Genomic DNA, 16,468 nt, shown 5'->3' on the forward strand with positions numbered 1-16,468 from the left:
CCTTCCTTCCTTCCTTCCTTCCTTCCTTCCTTCCTGCCTTCCTGCCTGCCTTCCTGCCTGCCTGCTTTCCTGCCTTCCTCCCCCCATCCTTCCTCCCCTCCCTTCTCTCCCTTCTTCTTCCCTCTAAAGAGAAAAGTAGTAACAAAGAAACCTTTTAATATTTAATTTCTTATAAGACTGCCAGGGAGTTCGTTGAATGTTCTGTTTTTAGCACCTGATATTTGAAGTTGTAACCAGGGCACTGAGTTCAAACACAACTTGAATTATTTTCAAAGGCTTATCCAGTCTTACAACATGACACAGTCATTGGTCCAAGAACTCTTTCATTAAAACAGCCTGTCTTTCTCCCAATTAGGGTAAAATCCTGAACAGAAAAGGATGCTGTCCAATTTGCACTGAAAGTAAGTTATTTCTTCACATTCTTTAAATTCTTTTTTATTCTTTCAGAGAAAATAACTATATAATAATATGTTTGCTTTTCTGCTTTCTTTTTAGAGGTAGCTAAAGGGCAAGTGATTATTTTTAGCCATGGATTATGCCTCCTATAAATCTGTAATTTTAAAACAAGATTTTGTTTTTATTTTATTTTTCAAAATGATGCTATTTTGTCAAATCTGTGGTGCTGCATTTTGAAAGATATAGTTGGTCTGTGAAATTTGTAGGCAATAAAGCAAGAAAATGAATGGAGTTATAACTTTAGGACTTGGGTACCTTTTACACCTATAACTAACAGTCCAGCTATGTGCATACATAATCACACCTTTGAAGATGATTTGTGAGAGTTAAAAAAAGGTGTGCAGAAATATCAGACACAGTCTGGGGCAGCAGTGGAAAGTAGAATAGAAAACTATTCTTCTTTGTTTATGATGTTTAGTTCAGTTCTTACATTCTAATCCCTTTACTCCTCTCTTCAGGAATGATCATTAAATTGCAGTATCACCCTCCCAGTCAGCAAAGGACTTACTCAAATACTTATCTTTCAGCTTGTTCTATTCAACTGGGAGACCTGAAGTTAACAAGATACCATTACGTATTTCCTTCAGTACATATTTAAGTATTTTACCAAATAGGGACAGACTGCTAAAATGGGGTTTTATGACCTATAGGAAGGCTTTTGCAAGAATAAAGTGTTCCTGTTCTTTTGCCTAAAATCAAATGGTTTTGCTGTTCAACTCACTTCTGGGTTCTCTTGAATTGCACAAATCCCATATGCTAAATATCTGTTTTTTCACTCTGGGGCTCATTCATTTTGAAACATGTATCTTGGGATAAAATAAATCTAGCCTGCAAGTCTTCATTATCAAAATAGAGTAAATACAAGGGACAACCTCAGAAACACTTGAAATAATACTGAGCAGAGGAAGAAATGAAAGAGGATTCAACTGACTAGCAGTTGATTTCATGTTAGCTCAGTTTTAAAGGAGAAGAGATTTGTATAGACCTTTGCTCAGATGTGACATACCATTAGTATAATTGATTTATCAATCTCTATCTTGCCTCTTTTTTTTATGTTTCAGTCTCATTTAACCTTTCTCATGTGCTCTTCGTGGGTTCTTCTGTAACATAAGCGGGGAGGAAAAGATGGGGCCAGTCATTGCCTCAAAGCACAGGAGACCCTTTACTTTCAGAGGCTGAAAAGAAGACAGTACAGTGACTCCTTCAGAAATGCTGCCTGAGTGATGACTTGTGATAATTGTTTCATGGGAGAAGGAGGCAAAAATGACAGTTCTTCAGCGTTAAAATAACTTATCTAGGAGCCAGGTTATCTAAAATCTCAAAACTTCTTGATGATAAAGGAAGGGAATAATCATGACTACAAACATGTTAAATTAAGGTCAGATCATTATTGCTTGTCCTTCTGCCATGCAGATCTGTAAAGAGCCTGGCTGCATCTTCCCAATGACCTCTTTCTATGTACTGGCAGCCTGCTATTAGGTCTGCCCACAGGATAAACAACCTTGTTCCCTTATGGGAAGGGATCAAGGAATCAAGGGTCTGCATTGCACTGCCTGTGCTTGAGCCTAGGAGGCTCGGTGTCCTGTCACACAGTCCTATGCTCCACTGTTGCACCTGAAACAGAGGGGTCTTTCTTTTTTTTTTTTACAGAATTATCTCACTATAGACCTATTTTAATACTTGGAGAAGAGCTAATTCCAAACTTTTGTGATTAACAGGACACTCTTGGATTTTACAGAGAATGTAATCAAGGAGCTTAAATACAGTGTTATACAGAAGTGGTGGCTACCACTAGATGTTTTAACATTTGCCATTTGCAAAGAATTAATCCCACCTTTGCAGAAGAAGTGCTGTAAGTCTCATCACAACTACCATCTGACAGGAATTGGAAACTTTGCTAATTCAGCCAGTTTCTGATAAGATGTACACACAGCCCCTTCCCTCACCCACTCACTCATGTTGATCCTGATCCTGTCTCTACATACTAGCACACCAAACATTTCTGGCGCTCCAGCAGATATTAATTTTCCTAAGTAAAAACAACATAGGGAGGTACAAGAACATACTGTACACGGGGGAGCCTTGAGTACAGTTTAAATGCAGCCAATTTCTATGAAGTGGGTCAAAACCAGTCACGTTGTGAAAGAATACACTTTAAACTGGAAAAAAAAAATAATCAAAGGATTCTTTTCAAAGCAGTTTGTTGCAAAGAGAAAAAGTACCTCGTCTATTAAAGGGCTGGAGAGTCTCTTTTGTCTACTGTTGCTGAAGTTAACTATAGTTAGTTTTGGCATGTTGCTTTTTAAGCTCCATGGCTGGCATACAGTTATCACTAATTAAACACAGTGGTCATACCAGTGGAAAATTCAACAGTTTAGTTTATGCTGCTGTAAAAATGTAATGAAATGTACTCTTTTGGGCTTGATTTAGAAAAATCACCACTGACGTCAATTCCATAAATTAGTAATCCTATGTTAGACCAAGGTCATTTTCATATTAAAAATAAGAAAAAAACTAAACCTGAGTTCAAATAACATTAACAGACTTCTCTTAACTTCAGACAAAGATAGGAACTTACAGTGGAAGTAAAAATCTTTGTTCTTGACAAGGAAGAATTCATAGGTCCTGTTGAAATTACAGTACACAGGATGAAATTTTTTTACTAAAATCACGTAGATACACTTTAATCATTATTAATAGTCCTAGCACAATCTTACATCAGTTGTGAGATTTTGTGGATGAAGTTTTTTCAAAGTGGATTGCAGTCATCTAGGTTTACATCTACAGTACACATGATTAATCTTGCAATAAAGGCTGCTTTTGGGACAGAAAATGTAATTCATCACAAATCATTCCACAGCTTTTTTAATTGACAGAATGGTCAACTGAGCTAAACCAAATTCAAGGGCATTTGAACCTACCTTAGGATTACGAGGTTGGTATTCCACTTGGTCCTGCATCCTTTTTATGTGTTTTTATAGAATTACTGATAAAAGCACTGACTTTCAAAGAATAGGAAAAAAAAAGAAAAAGAAACAAAGTGAGGTTATGCATTGCGGGTACCTGTGAGAGAAGGAAGTGGGACTGAAGAACCACATAGGTTCCTGTTTTTTTCTGTTATTTCCTTTCCATGAAGAAATAAAGCAGCAAAAAGGCTGCAATTGTTTATTCATACTGGAACACTGTTCATAATTTACCTCCCATTTCAGCTGTGATGGTCTACTGTATAAATATGTATTTGGACAAATTGGAATAGCTATTTTATTTATGAAATAGACCATAAAGACTCCTGTGGAGATTTTGACACCACACCTTGTAATGTGTATTATATCAAGCTGCCCTATGCAGCAGTTATGAGGAAAAGTCCTCTATGGCTATGCAGTTTTTACAGAAAACCTATGAAATTCTGTTATGCATGTTCTGTAGCTAGTTTTTAGAAGTCAATAATGTTCTGTTTGATTTAGGGCCTAATTCAGCATACGGGCTAATTACATTCAAAGTTGCATTTTATTTTTAAAAAGCTGAGCTATTTTTGAATTATAGATCTACAACCAGAACAGCCTTCACTGGTAAACTTGTGTTTTTTCCTCCTTCTTCTTACTTAGAAAGTGTCCAAACCGATTTTAGTTACAATTTAAAGCATATTTTTCTTGGCCACTCTTAACTACCTACAAGCCCAGCAGAGTGTGACCAGACATCTGGACATCTTGGACTTCAATTGACTGCTCTGATCTCCTGAAAAAACAAAACAAGCTATTCCATGAGTACCAGAACTAACAGAGCCTGGTTTCCTATGGATTTGTGTCCCATTTCCTTTATGTCCCAACAAATAATAAACCCAGCTAGAGACAATATATCCTGTGGCTGGTCTGGAGCTACAAGTGTGTTAATTGCCCAGCCAATGTGCTTGTGCTCTTGGCTGGTCAGGATGTGTGTACTGACTGTCTGTCTGGCCTCCGTCACGCAGTATATATATTTTGCCTTTCTAAAAAGGCAAAATACTGTCTGGGGGAATTGAGGCACTGGGTGGAAGGCAGAAAGGTACTTTTTGGCAACCTGTTAGTTTAATAAGTGGTTCTTACCTGTACTCAGCGTACTAGTTAATAGAAATGAGTGGTCTTTCAGACTTTTATCCCTCCACATTGGCCAAACAGGTTGTGATTTTTTTTTTCTTTATGAGAGTATGTTGAAACTTAGGAAATGCTAATGTGTTCTTTTCCATGCTCTTGCTTTTTTAGCTTCCTTTTTTTTGTACAGCTACATGTGTTTTCAAAAACACTCCCTTTTCTAATGAAAGTCACTATTTCATTTGAATTGGGAACATGATTTGAAAATTCAAGAAAAACATGCCAACAGTTCTATAGTATTCACTTTTAGCACCTAAATACTATTATTAGTTTGCAAGTAAGCTGTAGAGCCCTAGGTGGGAGCTAAGCAAACTGCATTAATCACACGTAGTTTAATATTTTAGTCAAATGTAAAAGTGTGAAGTCCGCATTTAGTTGCTTAAAAAACAAATGTGAAAACTGCCAAGCTCCCAAAAGCTTTTATGAATGCCAGAATGTCTGAATATTGATTAGGAGGCAACATGCATGATTTCCAAAAGAGGTTTAGTGGTGTTTGCATCCAGCTCTCAATAATGTTTAATGAGAGTTAAGTGTCTGAAGTGTTTTAAAAATCACAGCCTCCTAAACATAGCTCTGGGGCCCTCCTTTGAAAAACCTGTGTTTTTCAAGGATAGAGAGGGAATGGGTAAATTTGCATTCATGTGCACGTCTAGATGAGCAAAAAACGACACAAAGATCATGAATGCCACTTTCAAAATGAGGAAGAAGCAATGATTCTTCATTTCCTTTGCCCAAGGATGTTGTAGATGCTAAAACCATTTTTGGACTGGAAAAATTTACAGAAAATATTTCTATCAAAGGTTACTAAATTAAAAGAAATCATGTCTAGATAAGAAAGTCCCTAATCTAAATTCTATTGTATAGAATTGCCCTTTTCTAGCTCTACCTTAGCTGACACACGGAGTGTTGGCAATAAGCTGGGAACAATTTACTGTAGGGGAAAAAAAGGGAAAGACCTACACCTGTGACCCTATGCCTTGTTACTATAAGCTTGCAAAATTCATACTCCATGGCTGGGGAACGTAACTTTGGTGATGCAGCAGCACCTCTTCATCTGTTATGTCCCAATAGAGAAACAAGTCACACACAATCCTAACTGCAGATCAGTGCTTCCAATAGATTTCAAAAATTGCCAAGTAAAAAGACTGGTTGTTGAAGGAGGGGAAAAAAGAAAAAAAAAAAAAAAAAGAGAAGAAGCAAACCATAAAATATGATGTGATTGAAACTCTTCCAAAAGGAAATAAACAACAACCCAAAAGCTAAAAATGGCAGGAATTCTTTTCATGTTGATGGGTCTTTTGCAGTCTTATTACACCCAGTATTTAAGGTTTATTTCTAGGCCAACCAGTTTTTCTTACTGGCAGTGCCTGAGTTATCGCACACACTTTCGCAGGGTGTGGATTTATTTTTAAATCCCACAATTTTAGCAAACCTTTCAAGAATGTTTTACACAGTGATATCAGAGAATCAATTATTCAGATGGTTTTTAGGTGGATTTTCCCTCCTCCATTTCCTTGGTTATTAAAGAAAACAGCAAAATTTGGATCAGACCTTCAGCTATCCAGTCCAAAATACATTTTTAAGTGCACAGCATCAAGTTGACATATGACGTGACACGATGTAGCATAACATAAAACAACATTACTCTGCATAACACATTAGAAATTAAAAATAAATATTTTCTTTGGATCCCATTGGCACTATCAATTTTACTTGCACATCTCTAAATTATGTTTGTTCTTCTCATGTCTTTCCTCTTAGTCACTTGCTTAGGTGAAGAATCAGCCTCCTCCTCCCAACAGATTGGTTAAAAACATGTATAACATGTCCGCATTCTTGTCCTTTAGAAACAAGAGAAAAATCAGATATTTCCTCTAGAGTCTTCACTGATGTTTGGCTGATGGTTTGTTTTATTTTGATAATTTCCTTGCTTTCATGAAAGTTGTCATTAAATTTAAGGAAAAATTGAAGCTGGAATAGCTGAAGTATAATCTGAGCTGGTAATAACATGTATCTTAGTACTCGTCATGCAGATACTTGGATGTATACATAAGGAAATTAGAAACATGATAGTATGATTTGCTAATGGGTAAAGTCAGATGGTCTCCATACAAAATCTATAGATTATGTTTCCTATTGGTAAAAATGATGTTGTTAATTAAAAGCCATATGGTTCGTTCCAATTTTGGAGAATCAATTAATCTTTTAATGAACTTTGGAAAGCAGTTATGGACATCCTTATTGCTATCAGCGAGGAAAATAAAACTCAGAGAAGTGCACATTTTTAAAAGCACTCTCTTGCCTAAATGTCTTGGTTTTCAGGGTCTGCTTTAAATCTGTTTTCTGAAGATGTTCATCAAATAAGGATCATTTTGATTTCTGATGGAGTTGTCAACATGATGTCCTTGAGGAATTGAAACTTTTGGTCCCTAGTTGCCAGAAGCAGTAAAGATGGGTCATAATGATGCCAAGATGAGTTACTGGCTTAGCTAAAGAAGCATGCATGTGGCCAATTAGGGGTAAAGTACAAATCACCCAGGGACCTGCTCTGTGACGGCTCTGCATCATGTGGTGAGGGGAAAGTGAGATGAGGCTTTAAGAAGACATTTCTTGCAGTAGGTTGAAACAGGTTGAAACAGGTTGCCAGAGGTGACAATGGAATTGTTGTTACTACTGCTCTTTATGGGCAGGTTAGATAAATGTATGTCAGGATTCATATAGGTGGAGGTGGTTCTTCATTGCAGCTGGAGAAGAAGAAGGTAATGTCTCCTGGGGTCTCCTTCAGCTCCATTTGCTGTGTCTCCATGTAGGTTTCCTTGAGCTCTCCTTACAGCTAGAAAAACACCAGAAAGGTTACAGTTACTTTAGCATTGCACTCTGGCTAGGCTGAAAAACTATGTTGGGAAAGGTGTATTGTGTAGTTAGAATTGTATTTCACTCCACAGGAGCAATTCCCTTCCCCTTCTCCATAACATTCATGTCTCCTTTTTTTTTGTAGATTTGAATTTGGCTTTTTTAAGCTGTTTTTTTCAAGCAAGCCATTGTTAGTTAAACAGGCATCATCTTTCAAAAGCAGCCTTAGCCCATGGGTATACAACTGGCAATATAGCAGTGTGCATTTCTCTGTCTTGAGACTCCTTCTTCCAGGAACAGCAGCAATGTGGTTAGAATCTATTGTTATACCAGAAGGCTGCAAGGCAAATGTATTTGCTGCTATCTTTGGTTGTGAGACAATTCAATCAGTTGCTGGGTAGCTGCAGGGTAACTCAGCATAATTGCAATGAAGATAGAAATGCTCTGTCTTTGAGCTGTGACTTCTCTGAGCATTTTATGGCTTCAAATATCCATAAGAGATCTCCATCCATTTGTAATGACATAAATGATTGGTAGAGACACCATGCTCTTTGGCAATCATTGCATCATGTTAGTCATGTACTAGTGACTTTTAGTTGGTGGTGATATCAGTAACTACAAGTCAGTTCTGTATGAACAGCATATACAGTAGCTTGTAACACTGAATAAAGATGCTGGTTCTATATGTATTTTGGGGAAAAAACATTTAAACACACCTAGTTTATAAATGTACATTATGTATAAGTGTGTATATATAAAATATGAACTGAACCAGCTCCTGCTAAAGTGATCTGATGGTTTTTAATTTCAGGGAGGCACTGAAATTTGAAAAAGCTTACAGGCATTTTAATAACTTACATACTGTAGGTTACTACGTAGACTGTACATTATGTTTTAGAGACAAAGCTACAGGTTAGCCTTCCTATGCTGCCCCAGGGATGAACTGGCCTTTGGTTACCAACCACTTTGGGAAAGACTTCTAAAGCAATGAAGTTTTTGTTTTTTAAAGATTTATTTAATCCTAGTGGGCACCAGTCTACCCTGGAGAGCAGATAGATTAGGTGAGAGCAGGATCTCTAAGTTCTTATCTACTGCTTTTTTCCAACTTTGATCCTGATATGGCACTTTTTTTTCTCACTCACCTGCAGAGCCTGGAGTTTGCACTGTGTTTGGAGATCCTCACTACAACACTTTTGATGGACGGACATTTAACTTTCAGGGAACATGTCAGTACGTTTTGACGAAAGACTGCTCCTCCTCTGCCTCACCCTTTCAGGTGCTGGTAAAAAACGATGCCCGTCGGACCCGTTCTTTCTCCTGGACAAAGTCAGTGGACCTTGTGTTGGGCAGAAGCACAATCAGCCTCCAGCAGCACCTCACAGTGAAGTGGAATGGGACTCGAATTTCACTACCTTGCGAGACACCACAATTTCAGATCGATTTGGATGGTTATTTGCTGAAAGTGACAACCAAAGCAGGTAGGACAAGTATATGTGTGTGTGTTTGTGTGTGTGACTTCTTTCTCTGTGAAGAACTTCCAAAGTTCAACATGAACAGTAGTCAGTAAAAAAACATGATAGCAGTAATAAAAATCATTATTACTATTTAGAGATCAGAGAAGCCCACAGCTCCTTCAAAATTCCCGCATCCCACAAGCAGACAGAAATCCCAGCTATGAATTTGAAGTCTGCAGGATATTGGTAAGCTGTGTTTCATTCTGCAGCTGACAATTAGCTGCCTGAATAGACAAATGTGCCATGACTTTCACTTCCAGTAACTTAAAAGTGGCTATGGAGATTATGGTGGATTGACCCTGGCTGGACATCAGCCAAACATGCCCACCAAAGCCACTGTAACTCTCCCATCCTCACCTGGACAGAGAAGAGAAAATAGAGTGGAAGACTCATGGTTCAAGATAAGAACTGGTAGAGATCACTCAGTAATTCCCATCATACAAAAAATAGACTGAATTTGGGGAAATTAGTTTAATTTATTGCCAATAACATTAGGGTAGGATAATAAGAAATGAAGTAGAATCTTCAAAAAACCTCCACACTCCCTTCTTCACAAGCTAAAATTTACTCCTCATTCTATCTCCTCCTGTCCTGAGTGGTGTAGGGGGAATTGGGAATGGGGTTCAGACAGTCCATCAGATATTGTATCTACCAGTTCTTCCTCCTCAGGGGGAGGACTCCTCACACTCATTCCTTGCTCCAGCATGGGGTCCCTTCCACAGAAGAAAGTTCACTGCAAAGTTCTCCAATGCGAGTCCCTCTCATGGACTGCATTTCTTCACAAACTTTAAAAACAGAAGTCCCTTCCATAGGCTGCAGCCCTTCAGGAACAGACTCCAATGTGGCTTCCCCATCAGATCACAAGTCTTGCTAGAAAATATGCTCTAGGGTGTGTTCCTCTCTTCATGGTTCCAGGATGGGCTTCCCGCAGGGTCACAGTCTCCTGTAGGCATCCATCTCCTCCAGTGTGGGGTTATGCAGGTGGATCTCTACTCCAGCATGGACCCTTGTGGGCTGCAGGAGGGCGGCCTTGCCTCACTGTGGTCTGCATCCTGGGCTGCAGGGGAGCATCTGCCCCAGTGCCTCCTCTCCCTTCTTCTCCACTGACTGCAGAATTTATCTTGCACTTTCCCTTCTCTTTCTGACTGCAGTTGCACAGGGGTTTTCTCCCTCTTCTTAAACATGTTATCCCAGAAGTGCTACCACTTTTGCCAAAGCTGAGCCCATCTTGGAGCCAGCTGGAATTGGTCCATCTGAGAGCCAGCTGCAATTGGCTTCACTGGACATGGGGGAAGTTTCTGGCAGCTTCTCACAGAAGCCACCCCTGTAGCTCTCTGCTTCCAAAATCTTGCCATACAAACTCAACAGACTGTACTATTTGATACTTACAGATAAGGACAGAGAGGATATCAGTTCTTAAACATAAAATTATGTTTTTAAAAGTTTCAGCAACATATCTTGCAGTTAAGGTGATCAATTATATAAATTAATAGTTATAGATGTCTTGAGTTTAATGTGCTTAAGTTGAAAATGTTGTTTATGAGTTTAGGTTGTAATATTATGGAAATATTTCACTAGGGTTATCCAGCAAAATGGAGACATTGGCTTGAAAAACAAGGCCTAATTTATTGTTCAGTGCCATCTTATTTGGCTTGCTTTGTAAGAAGTTTTCTGCAAGGAGCAAAGTCTACAGCACCAAAAGCAAGAGGAAATTAGAAACTTTATAGAATATACTACCTCATTTCTAGAAACAGGGAAAGGAAATAGCATTCTCTCAAGTCTTTTGAATCTTAGAAAACAGATTAATTGTCAAAATGCAAAACCAGAGGTCTTACTTTTGTTTTGATAAACTGTTCTGAAACTATAGTATCTTCGTATAGATAAATACTGAGGGGAAGTTTAAAACTTTCTCATTAGCATGTGTTAGGTACTACTGTAGTCCTGAGAGATTTCACTTACACAGTACAGTACTGTTTCAGTGAGAATACTATTTACTGTTAATTCAATGAAATGCCATGTGAAAGCAGTGAAACCAGTCTTTCTTATGGAGTGATACGGTCGCAAGCGTGACGCATAGTCATACTCATTATCTAGCGTAATTTTTTTTCAAGGGGGACACTAGCACCCACTGTTGACCTGAGAATTTAGACACCTGTTCATATAGCCTCTGGAAAAGTGAGTCTGCATACATAATGTGAATCCCGGCTCTGGGCTCATTCCTCAAAGTGGCAATGCAGATTTTTGTGGCTGTCTGTGAAATGCACACAAGTTGACCATTATTCACAACTTCTAATTAGAAGCATCTTGAGGGTTTTTCTTTGCAGCCAGCTGAACACCATGAATTCAAGCGATGTGGATTTCATTAGCCAACCACAAGCCAAGGAAAGGTTTTCAACTGAAGATGAATGACAGCTAATCCTGCTGCTATTCCATTTGTCTCTGGTGCAAGCCTAATAAGTGACTACACACATCCTTGTCCATATGTTGGCAGAGGAAGTGCAAACATGGCACATGACAACATACCAAACAGTGTGTAATCACTGCATATTATTGCCTAAATAATTCCTCCCCTTAACGGAGCAGGATCAGGTTTCTTTCTGAATACAATGGTATGATGGGCCAAGTCCTCCTTTCCTCAGCACATAAGGCCTGAAAAGTAGCAGAATGATCTGGCTACATTTTGCTGGGAGAGGACAAGCAACAGGCTGTAGAGAGGAAGAATGTGCTGAGTAGAACTGGTTTAAAGGCAAACATTTTGTTCTGCAGAAAGTTCTGAGTGCTGGGGGAAAAAAATTGGAGAAATTTCTGTTTCAGAAGGAAACATGGATTTTTAAAAAATATATGTTTTCCCAGTGTAGGGTGAAAAAAAGAGGGAGGAAGTAATGAAAAATAAGCAAAACTGCTGTACTAGAAATAAAATTCAAAGTAAAATTGGGCTGGGAAATGCAGGGTCTGGTGCTTACAGCTCAGCTAGCATTCCCACGGATTTTGGTTTTCCTTTTGCAGATCTGGGAATTGAGCCTTGGATAAAACAGGGAAGCCCAAAGCTTCAGGAAGTCTTGTGGTCCCTGGCTACAGGGCAGTGTGCATGGCAGGGCAGTCCTGGAGTTTTATACCCTGATTGCTCAGGCTTCCAGGCAGCCCACCAGGCGAGCTGGCAGAAAACCAGCTTGGAGCCTTGCCTGTGCTGTGTTGGAAGTTCATTGAATACGATATGTCTCCCTGAAGCATTTCAGTTCTGATGAATTGGCATTTTCCAGTGAAAACCTGTTTTGTTGCTAAATTCCTCACCAGCTGTAGCCCTGGATGCCACGCAGCAGCAGTCCTTGCACTCTGCACTGACAGCTATGGGTGTGCTTGGGATGTGTTGAGTCCTTATCCAAATTTGTGTTAGAAAGATGAGAATAGAGTTTCACGGGGCTGGTGCTACTTATCTATTCCTCTATTGCATGAGCATTTTGTTGTTTCTGCACTCTGTTTGGCACAAAGCCACTTTGCTGCACTTTTTCTGTACCACTTTGGCATTGAATCTTTAGGGAAGGGTCATTTGCCAGTTCTTGAGGATGCCTTTAAATCTCAAGGATGCCATGAAAAAATCATGCAGAACAATTGATGAGAGCTTCCATAATGGGGAACTCAGTGTGTGATACACATAAATCAAGAAGGAATTTTTTTAAATGGATGATGTGCCAAGTTAAGAAATCAAGTAACAAGTAGGTTAAGCATCCTTCAAAGAGAGGGGGTAGTTGGAAAAAATTAAAAAGTAACTCAGAGAATATTCCTTTTCTGCACATCCCCAAATGGGACAGATGTTGCATCCTTTGGCTTCTCTTCCCTTGGATTCTGATTCTTGTCCAAATGAATGGGAAACTCATCCATTTTGAGAGAGGGGAAGAAAGGGGGAGTATAGGCACCAAGAAACTCTTCCAAACAGTTTCTGTCTGCCAAAGAGACCATTTCAAGCACTGTTCTGTAGCATAATCCTGTCTGTCACAGCTCTTACTGGTTTACAGAGACTAACTGGACTTTATACTTGTGAACAAACAAAAGGCACACACTGCACAGTGTGATCAGGCTCCAACAAAATTATCATACATGTAGGATTAAATACCCTTCCTTATTACTCCAAAAAGGAACAAGCTCTGTTGTGGACAGAAACCTTTAGGCTGTTCATCAAAGCCAGAAATTACACTTACCATCTGAGCAATTACAGCAGAATAAAGTGTAATTAAGCCATACCAGCTAGAGGAAAGTAAGTTCATGTGGTAGTTACACAGTGAGTCTCTTGAATGAAATCCAGTAATCAAGACAGGAATCTCTAGATTTAAAAATGTGCATTTTTATATGCTGAGAAGAAAAGCCATAATTTTATGTTATTCTTCTTCTGCATACCTGCATTCCTTTTGTAGGTCTACAGAAGCAACATGGAACAAGTAAATTAACTCGGGTGAAGAGGACATAAATATTCAGAAAACTTTTCAAATTAACCTTTCATAATTAATGTATTTTCACTGAAGGTTAGTAGGTTTTGCCTTAAGGAAAAAAAGTATTCCTAAAAGGAAACTTAAGGTAGAATTGTTGGCCAGTCTTTTCTGACTTTGTTTAAAGTAGAGAGCTTCTCTGGGGGAAGAACTTGAACACAACCTTAAAAACTATAGTTATTTTCTGAAAATTTCTGTCTGAGAATTTGGATCTTGATGCTTTAAACTTTGAGAAAGTTTATGTGATTCTCAAGTCTGAAGAAATCTTGGTTTATAAGTTAATAGCAAGTATTTTCTAAGTGCCAGCACGGCAGTATTAATCTTGTGTCTGCAAATCAAGCTGTGTTTTGTTTTGTTCAGTGTTGTCAGAAGCAAAGACAGCTGGATTTTGAATTTGTCCAGCAATGATAATGTATGAAGCAGCTTAAAAGGCAGCTTTCCCCCTTGCCACTGTGCTGGCCTCATTAACAGTTGTAGTCTTGCACAATTTCTCAGCTGGCTGGGTGTAAAGTGCCTTTGGAGGAGGAGACAGTGGCCCCATCCATGCTGGGTTTCTGAGGTAATTTGAAACTGATTTCAGGCATAGTTAGCTTAAGATACATTTGTGCTACCATAGCTAACTTATGGTGGTAAGCAAACAGTGTAATAGACTGTAGTGACAGGTGATGCAGAATTACCTTCACAGCCTTGATGAGTAAATCATTCCCCAAACCCTTGGAGACATGGTGTAACATACACAAGCACTGGGGCAGGATGTTAAGATGGATGAACCCTTCTATAGCCATAAATTCAACTTGAACCTTACCCAGTTCCTTTGCAGTGCGGGTAGGAATTGTCGTAGGAGACAATGGGATGTGTTGCTGAAGGAAGGGTTCCAACTTTGAACTGAGTCACTGGTATGTTAATTACTTACATGAGGATAGGGCAGGATTTGGATCACACAGTGCAAGCACAAATTTACAAGGGGAAAGGGTGGTGCGAAGTTCACACAGCAAATAAAGAATGCTGGAGTGAAGCCCTGGTCCTGCACCACAGAGTGATGCTCTTTGATATTCTTGGTTAAGCAGGGGGAGCAGGGTAAAATCAGGATTATCTTATTGAAAAGCAGGATCCTGTGTTTATCCTTAACTAATGGCTGCTCATGGGTACTTTATGAGAATATGTTAACATTAACAAAATTATCTTCAGATGCAGGGTTCCTGCAGATGTGACATAGAACCATTCAGGAGACATTGGAAGTAATTACAAGAAAAGCCATTTTTGGGTAGAAGTTAAGCAGCAATGTTTATTGTTGTTTTTTTTATCCCAAATGATATCAAAATTGTTTTCCCTTATGAGCTGCCTATTTACACCTCAAAGAATGGAGTTTGTTTAATTTACAGACACTCAGATAAAAACTGGAAGTTTAGTCTCCACATGATCTCTAGCCCCTCTAGAGTATCGCTGGGAACAGAAATACTTTCAGGAAGTAGTTTATTCCCTCTGCAATAGACAATCCTGTGGTGATCCAGAGCTGCCTATTTTACTCCATCAAAGGGCCTAGACAGCTGACTTCAGCTAGACACCTAACTTTTAGATGGGTACAGATAAAATGCATGTCACTCACAAAAAGTAACTTTGATTTTGATGTTCTAGAAGTGCCAAACCTTCCTGTAAAGCAAATTGTAGTGGAGGCCTTACATCCCAGCCACTAGATTCAGGTTAGATGTTTATCATCATTTCTCAGTGATGCTAACTTATGCAGACAACTTCAAAAAACTGGTAATTAATACCTTTTGAATGAACAGTTTGAATCCAGTTCAGAATGCTTTCTTACAACGGTTTTGCCAATCTGATATATCTTTGTTGTAATCTTTTTTAACTCTTTTTATTCACACAAAACAAAGTAACTTGTATTGGAATAGTTGTATTCACCACAACGAGTGATCAGGTTTGTAGGCAAGAATAGGATGTTTTACATAAAGTCACAGCTGGAGTCTCATGAGACATTGGCATCTTTGTATGACCACTATCTGTGCAATGGGTAACAATGGTTGAAATTCTGGGCCTCCTGCAAAATCAGCTACAAATTTACCATAGCAAATTCAATTGGCAGAATTTTTCAAGAGCCCTCCTTTGATATTGATATCCTGCCCTGGCTCCATATTTTATAGGATAACCCTATTCATTAACAAGAAGGAACAGAAATAAGAAGAAATAGGCATGAATGTATTGTAATTGACTGTAATTTAAGAAACACTGCAGTTGCCAGAGGCACTTATTGTGAGCTATATAGAAATCTAACAGTATTTTCAGAACTAAGACAATGGCTTTGTTCAGGTTCTCATTAACACTGTTTCACAAACATAAGGTGCATTTTGTTATCCTCAATTCCTGCTTCTCTCTCTCTCTTTTTTCTTTTTTTTTTTTTTTTTTTTGGGGTGCATTTTTGTCTTATCTTTTTATTAGGCTTGGAAATCTCATGGGATGGAGACAGTTTTGTGGAAGTCATGGCTGCACCTCATCTGAAAGGCAAACTCTGTGGTCTGTGTGGCAATTACAATGGGCACAAACGAGATGACCTGATTGGGGGGGACGGGAATTTTAAGTTTGATGTGGATGACTTTGCTGAATCCTGGCGTGTGGAGTCCAATGAGTTCTGCAGCCGCCCACAGAGGAAGCCCGTACCTGAGCTCTGTCATGGGACAGTCAGGGTGAAACTCCGAGCTCACCGGGAATGCCAGAAACTCAAAGCGTGGGAGTTCCAGAGCTGTCATTCCACGGTGGACTATACCACGTTTTACAGGTAAGTGTGGCTTGCTGTGGAGGGAGGTACTAAGTTACTTTGTGAAGAGAAAAAACACGTAGTAGGCTCTGTGTCAGTAGCACTTGAACATGTCTTGAGATTTTGCTAATTAATATACAGGCTTATATTATGGGAGGTTTTCTGAATCCAGAATCAGAAGATGGTCCTGAGCAAAGAGATCTGAGCAGCCAACAGTGAAAAAGGCAGGCAGGCTTGTGATAAACTTGGGAAAAAAGTATTTTTGGAGACTGA

The 16,468-nt window shown here is 39.0% G+C and overlaps 1 protein-coding gene across 3 annotated transcripts in view; it reads left to right on the forward strand.

Annotated features, from left to right (window-relative positions):
• The window catches only part of BMPER (BMP binding endothelial regulator), a 151,979-nt gene that overhangs the window by 85,499 nt on the left and 50,012 nt on the right, over positions 1–16,468 (forward strand). For all 3 annotated transcript variants that reach the window (XM_015619660.3, XM_015619657.3, XM_019005800.2), the window contains 3 exons: positions 356–401; positions 8,585–8,914; positions 15,880–16,216. In XM_015619660.3, the coding sequence (XP_015475146.1) occupies positions 356–401; positions 8,585–8,914; positions 15,880–16,216 (713 nt within the window). The remainder of the gene's footprint in view (positions 1–355; positions 402–8,584; positions 8,915–15,879; positions 16,217–16,468) is intronic.

Source organism: Parus major, chromosome 2, assembly GCF_001522545.3.
Source record: "Parus major isolate Abel chromosome 2, Parus_major1.1, whole genome shotgun sequence".
NCBI classification, from domain to species: Eukaryota; Metazoa; Chordata; class Aves; order Passeriformes; family Paridae; genus Parus; species Parus major.